General features: G+C 36.6%; 1 protein-coding gene across 1 annotated transcript in view; it reads left to right on the forward strand.

The window, feature by feature from the left end:
* Window positions 1–7,813, forward strand: part of LOC106464901 (phospholipase D LiSicTox-betaIA1i-like) — a 13,985-nt gene that overhangs the window by 2,959 nt on the left and 3,213 nt on the right. The window contains exons 2-3 of the mRNA XM_013925071.2: window positions 2,764–2,932; window positions 3,485–3,728. Of these exons, the coding sequence (XP_013780525.2) occupies window positions 2,870–2,932; window positions 3,485–3,728 (307 nt within the window). The 5' untranslated portion in view covers window positions 2,764–2,869. The remainder of the gene's footprint in view (window positions 1–2,763; window positions 2,933–3,484; window positions 3,729–7,813) is intronic.

Raw genomic sequence — 7,813 nt, forward strand, 5'->3', positions numbered from 1 at the left:
TTTTCGTTTCTACGGACGGACTAATTAGTAGTTTAAGTTAAGTAACGTCGAAATAAACTTACCTAGTACTACTTGTTAAAGAAAAAATAAAAAAAAAGTAGGCGGTCAGACAAACAAATTCACGAGATATAACTTTATTTAATAAAACTACACCTAAAGTAAACAATAAAATAATAGTGGCATTTATAATAGTGTACAGAGTATGAAACAGTTATGAATGTTCAGTATAAGACACAGTTTTACGAAAAATAAAACCCGTACGCAAGAAAAACGTAGCTAAAAGGTGTTTATAGCAGTTTATGAAACGAACCGAAGTTAAGTTATTGCAATGTAAAGTAAATGTAAAGTTGTAATGAAGGCAAACTTAGCTGATTATGTAGAAACGTCTGAATGTGTGTTCACAAAGTGATAAGCATATGGTTTTAAACGAACTGCGCATGCATATTTTCGACCTAAATAAGTATAAAGAAAACCCATAGCAATTGTATTTAGTGTAGTCTTCATTTTATTAAGAAATTACAATCGGTTAAGTGTTGTTTGTGTGAAATATTTTGTAAATAAAAGAACTAAAGTTGAAATCTAAGCCAGTCGTTGTTACGTATTGCGAATTGGAAATAGTCCGAAGCCGATATTTTAGTTAATTTACGCTATTTGCCAACGAGATTGACACACACCATTTTCGTTTTTCACACAAATACGTTTTAATACATATACAACAGTACAACTTACAACAACAATTATTACGAATAATTACCACGAACAAAGTTTTATAAACAACAATTTCACTAACTTACAAACAACATAAAATCTTTTTAGTTCAGAGTCTCCTTGATATCCAGCGAGTGAACTTGAAGTCGATGTACGTACAATTGCTGAGAAGCTAGCTAGCTTTGTCAGACACTGAATTGTTGGACCTTTAAGTAAGATAATATTTTCATAAAACCACCAACGTCCGATGAGAATCCATTGACGTTCGAAACATAACTTTTCCTGGTCAAATGCCGTTTTTTTTTTATCACGGTTGACAAGGGTTAGCAAAATCACGGTTTATAGTGTACATGGTTATAACAGGTTCTTAGCAGACTTATAAGCTCTTTCTCTTGGCGCGTCACGTTGACTGTTTTTATAGGCGCGAGAAAGGTTTTTCTCGAAAATTCGGACAACAATACTGAACTATTAATGGCTGGAGACGGCTTGAATGGGTAACGAAGAAAAACTTTAATATAAGTTTAACATAACAGCAAATGTACAACGTTTCGACAAGGTTTTGTACATTTGCTGTTATGTTAAACTCATATTAAAGTTTCTCTTCATTACCCATTCAAGCCGTCTCCAGCCATTATTAGTCTCAAAGTGGGTTCCTCGTTATCGAATTTGAATACTGAACTATATTTAACCGGTTACGGAAGTGGATATATTGTCGATTCTTGCCTTCATGAATATTCTACAATCTTGGAGAATTGGCGGGAATTTCGCCATACGTAACATAATAGTCGTCATGTGACAACAACAACATTGTACCATCGTGTACCATACTCGTTGCATTAAAATGTTTGACTAAGCAAAAAACAGGTAAGGTGATTCTGAATTGAAAAGCCAATATGCAATTCGAACTCTTCGGACAAAAGTTTTTCTAACGATATAAGATTTGTAGCATTTGATCGATAAATTTGCGAGAAAAGTTCCGGACAGACAAATTATTTTTTCATTTGTGTTTTCTAATCTAACCAAATAAATATCTAATTTTTTACATTTTAATTATTGTTACAATGATAAATAAAAATATACATAGAAAACAATAAATTTACAAGTTACATTTGGGTCTTGCACTTTTTTTCCAGTCAAAGACTCAAGTATCGATAAACGTTAACCTTAATTGTTGCTATGGTTGTTGTTAGTACTTCACTAAATTCTTACTGATCTCAGATATTAAATTTAGAACACAAAATAATAATATATATAAAGCATACAAGTCCTATCACAATTATAATGTTTGTTTGTTTGTTTTTAATTATGCACAAAGCTACACAAGGGCTATCTGTGCTCTGCCCACCACGGGTATCGAAACCCGGTTTCTAGCGTTGTAAGTCCGCAGACATACCGCTGTGCCACTGGGGGGCAATTATAATGTAACTGGCCTTTAAACTCAACTATGAATGAGTTAAAATACTTCCCCTAGGTAGTCGAGCTAAACCTGGCGATAGAAACTTTGAATCATACAAGTGTCACGTGATTCAGAAAATTGAAGATTAGGAATTTATTTAAATGTTTTGTTTTAAAATTAAAAATTGTATGATTTTAAAATTTTATTTATTACCAAAGTTTTGGTACCATGTTTATTGACATACATTGAAAATGAAATAGTTTGTTTAATTAAATTTTGAATGTAACTGTAAAAAAAAGGGTCGTGACAGTCGCATTTTTACGTACCGTATCAGGTGGACATTAGTAGTAATAGTTTCAGATGTAGCTACTTTGGTCTGTAATTCAAAATTATGGACGGTTAAGCCTGAACCATATGAGTCTCTACCTGGTAGTTTATAGGCCATTGTGTCCATAAAATGTCGTTCAGGAGAGCAAATTGACAAACATGTAATTAAAATATGGAACTATATTTGAAAATAGAGACAATTTCTGTACGAAAGGGGTACACACTACGTCATGGAAGATGTAAATATGTAATGATATATGAAACGGAGTATTTTAAATACTTGACCATTAAATATGAAAGTTGTTAATAAACAGTTATTTTATTTATTGCAGAAAATTTACGAAGGAGATTTACGAATTTTTATACCTATCACCAAGTTAGTCCTAGCTGCTTTGTGCCAAAAAACGCCGACCAACCGACTAAATTTGTTCGTTAAAAATGACCAAAGCCTGTGCTAATGAACGAAGAGAGTTGGCCTTTCTGATTGTGCTATGTGTTCAGGTAAAAATTTTATATATAAAAATTATATATATATCTGTTTATAAAACTTAAAACAGTTGCAGGTAAAATCGGAGTTTTCTTTAATAGTTATAATTTAATACATGAAGTAAATACAAGTCGAACGTCTTTTCCTTGTTATCTGTGCGTCTATCGTGTGTATAATCATTTATTTATATAAATAAACCATTAATAAATTTTAAAGCAGGAGCTGTCATCATTTCAAAGATATCACGCAGTTTAATAGAATATATATTTTGATAAAACAGGAAATTTTTACCTGAATGGATTTAGGCATCAAGTCTAACATATTTGTAGGGACAGTAAAATTCTTGGAACACTCACGCCCTAATAATAATGATAATATGACTAAAAAAATGTACCTATTATTTATATTTGTATACAACAGCTAGCTAGTGCTCGTATTATTATAGCAATTTTATGCTGTAAATGTTTGTTTTTCTAGGTCTGGTTTAACTTTAATCTTTCCAAAAACACAGCTCACTATTCTGTGAGCCTGTAATATAAATCCTATACTGCGTACTACGTTTTCAGATAGCAGTTGTGTTGAGTCAAGGAAAACCGATCTACAACATCGCGCACATGGTGAACACCATCTCGGAAGTGAAGAAGTACCTGGACAAAGGAGCTAACGGTATCGAGACAGACGTCACGTTCCTACTTAACGGAACAGCACGCTGGGCCCACCATGGTTTCCCTTGTGACTGTTTCAGGAACTGCGACCAGTACCAGGATATTGTAGAACACCTGAGATATATTCATCTGGTTACAACATCAGGTAATACTATTAATGTGTTTCTGAGCGATATGATACTAGCAAAACGTGGACAGAAGAGAAAGGGTACTTATTCAAAGGAATCGGGATAGACATGTGTGTAGTTATTTCTGTTTTGAAAAACTAAGAACACAGTTCTCGTTTCACGCCAAAGTGGACACTTATGAGTAAAAATGCTTTTACCGTAAACATATATTTATGCCTAAGTACTGTCAAATCAGGTTTTGTAAGAATGTTAAAAATATTTAGCATTTTTGAAGTATATTGCATATAAAGCTTATTCAGAAATATTTTCTTTTTTTCTGTTTTGAAGTATATTTAATCTCATCCTACTTCTTTATATTGCTTTCATAGACTAAAATTAAAGTAACAGAACAAAAACCAAATACATTTGGAGATAATAATATAATGAGAGCCAATACCTAAACGATATATATATATATATAGTATATGATTTTTTAAAAAGAAAATTGAAGTTGGAAAATCAAAGTCTAATACGCGATGTCGTTGTTTATATACATGTGTGTGGGGCCCGGAATGGCCAGGTGGCTAGGGCGCTCGACTCGTAATCTGCGGGTCGCGGGTTCGAATCCCCGTCCCACCAAACATGGGAGCGTTATAATGTGACGATCAATTCCACTATTCGTTGGTAAAAGAGTAGCCCAAGAGTTGGCGGTGGGTGGTGATGACTAGCTGCCTTCCCTCTAGTCTTACACTGCTAAATTAGGGACTGGTAGCGGAGATAGCCCTCGTGTAGCTTTGCGCGAAATTCATAACAAATAAACGTATATACATGTGTATTTGTGTTGATACATAACATACCTAATATTTATCGTATCGCTTCTACCATGAAATATTTGATCAACGCCTTAAATAATTTAAAATGATAGTTAGAAGAAAACAGTTAAGGAATTACAGAATTATCTTTTCGTGGCTTGAATTATATTGTTAAAACTCTAGAAACCGATAATCAAAGTAACTTCTGTTGGTGCATATTGTTGTTTGTTAACTATCTTGGACATGTTCTGAAATCTTATCAAATTCTGATACTTTACATCTTCATATCTTCTTGTCTTGGTTTCTGATAATCGTATTAACGTTATCAATAACGGAAACTACGCTGAAATCGTAAGCTTTATACCATTGTTTCCCTTTTACCCCTAAAATACGCGCCACATCTCTAATTGCTCTGCTCGTAGCAAAGTGAAAATAAAGCCAGAGAGTGGTACATAAAACGGCTTGCGATTGTATTATCACTTTGTCATTACACGAAGTTCTTATTCTGATTGTATTATCACTTTGTCATTACACGAAGTTCTTATTCTGATTTTATTATCACTTTGTCATTACACGAAGTTCTTATTCTGATTTTATTATCACTTTGTCATTACACGAAGTTCTTATTCTGGCGTATTTCGTTGTAATTGTTTTTACTTTTTAACGATCATAAAAATGTGAAACTTTTTGCGGACATTTCACTCGTGACATGCTGCTGTAGTAGGACACATCCTTTGGGAAACATTGCCCTAGACATTGTACCATGTTGCAGACCGTTTTGATGCGATGAGTTGTAATAGTGTTGCAGTAGGTAATCATGATGAGCAAATCACATCATAATTTAAATGTAAGAAAGTGATTTCCATCTGTATTGTGAATTTTCTCGATGCTTTTTTGAAAGATCCAAACTGTGTTGAGATATTATGCCAACTTTTGTATTGTTTTACAGCTCATTATTTGAGGTCTTATGCAATTCAGTATTAAAAACTGAAAATTCTGTATCAATATTTTGATCTATATTCTGGTGGTCTTTATTTGTTCTTAAGTACAAATGCTCACAATGGAATATCTGTGTTCCCCTCGAGGTAGCTTCCTGTACGTGGTGAGAGGACCTCCCAGGGAAGGTTCTGTGTCTTCAGTTTACCTCCTCTGGGATCCAAACATTCACCCACGTGTTTTCCATGCGTGGCGACGCGTAAAGGGGAGGAGGGGTGATTGACAAGCCAGTTTATACCAGTGGCACTTTAACACATAACTTTGGCTTTGAATTCCTGTAGACAGGTGGTCTTGGGGTGGCGCCCCATGACTAGAATCAACTAAGTACCAGTGTTTGACGTTCTCAACAGGTGTTGTGGACATTGTATTTTATGCTGGTGCTTGGCCATAGTGCCCACGAATCCCTAACGTCTGTACAATGCTCTACTTTAGCATTGTAGTGCGTCCCCTTGTAGGAGTCTGTGGTGGGTGGGGTTAGTTGGCACTGAAGTTTCTCTATTTTGTATGTATCCTGCACCCAGTGACCCCAAAAAATACTCATTAATAAGAAAGCGACCATGTATGGACGACTCTGTACAGCAGTCACAACCCCAATCTGTCCATGTACCTCGTTTTCCAATATTACACCCTACATCTGACAAACCTTTAGGGCAAATGCCTCCGTTTTTCGTTCAGAAGGGATCAGAGGGGCTTGCTGGCTCTCCAAAGTCAGTTAAGAAGCTACATTGTGGGGATATTTTGGTGGACATATCTACAACAAAACACAGTGAACTCCTCCTGAAATCAAAGACCATTGGGGATATACCTATTGAGGTTACTCCCATGCTACTTTGAACTCCTCCCGAGGAGTGATTGTTGAGAGGGAGTTATGAAACATCCCCAAGTTGGAAGCCATCGCCTGTTTCTCCAGCCAAGGAGTTTCTGCTGTACGGTGTATCTCCACTTGTAAAGAAGGAATTATGCTGCCTACCAATGTTCTTGTATTGACATTTACATCTCCACGTCCGCCTGCCTCTGTCAAGGCATGTTACCTGAACTGTAAAGTATGGTCTTATATTCCTAACCCACTCAGGTGTTTCCAGTGTGAGTGGTTCAGACATTCTAAGGCATTTTGTCGTGGTTCTTTGACGTGTGCTCGTTGTGGTAACAAAGACCATGACGCCTACGAGTGTCAACTGGACCCTCACTCCGTCAATTGTGGTGGATCCCACCCCTCTTGCTTTTATCTTGCCCTAAGTGGGTGGAGGAAAAAGAGGTACAACATTTACATACTGTAAACAAAGTTTCTTACCCCGAGGCTCAGACGTTGTTGTATCCTGTTCCATCTCAGACATATTCTGTTGTTCTCTATTCCACTGCTAGATTGGGAGTGCAGACAGATCTTTCTGTGCCTCCATCAGAGTATCTGTCACACCATGTGAAAAGTCTTCTTCCTCCATAGTTGCACAAGTCTACGTCAACTCTCTTCTCTGTCCCCACCATCACTTCCAGTGACTGCTTGGGTCCATCTTCAGCCCCGAGGTGCAGAACCATTATGCAGTCTTTTGAGTCTCCATCTTCTCCATTGATTTGCCCAATCGACCCCTGGCAGGTTCCATGGAAGTAGACAGACCTTTTTCTCCTAAAAAAAATGTAGTGGTCGCAGGCAGAAACGTTCTCCACTCAGTTATCCTCCATCTAAATAGAAATGATACTTTTTGATACAGTGGAATTGTTGAGGTTTCTATTCTGATTTGGATGACATTAAGGCCTTGATCGATTCCTACCATATTGATGTACAGAGTATCGCCAATACTATCGGGGAGAACTTTGCTTATCTCTCCAGCATTTCTGCTTCTTCTCCTGCATTCTTGTCCATCAAGTCTTGGACTGAATGATTGCTCCTTTCCTTTTGGGCACATTGTCTTTATGATTATAATCATCCTTTTACCCTGGTGGAACTTAAGCTTGCTCTTCATCGCTCTGGCAGTACATCAATCAGACCTGATGACATTCACTATGAGATGCTGCACCATCTCTCTCGTCTATTTCTCTTCTTTTGGTTCTCTTTAACTGGATCTGGCAGGAAAATATTTTTTCAGATGCTTGAAGCATGGTTGTTGTTCTTCCGTTCTCAAAACCTGGGATGAATTCTAAGATTACTTCTAATTACTGTCCAGTTGCTTTGACTAGCTGTCTCTGTAAGATTTTGGAGAGGCTTGTTAATGCTAGTCTTGTTTGGTTCCTTGAATCAAACAACCTCCTCTCACCTACCCTTAGGACACTCGACTCGCAATCTGAGGGTCGCGGGTTCGAATCCCTCTCACACCAAACAT

Source organism: Limulus polyphemus, unplaced genomic scaffold, assembly GCF_000517525.1.
Source record: "Limulus polyphemus unplaced genomic scaffold, Limulus_polyphemus-2.1.2 Scaffold1774, whole genome shotgun sequence".
Classification (NCBI taxonomy): Eukaryota; Metazoa; Arthropoda; class Merostomata; order Xiphosura; family Limulidae; genus Limulus; species Limulus polyphemus.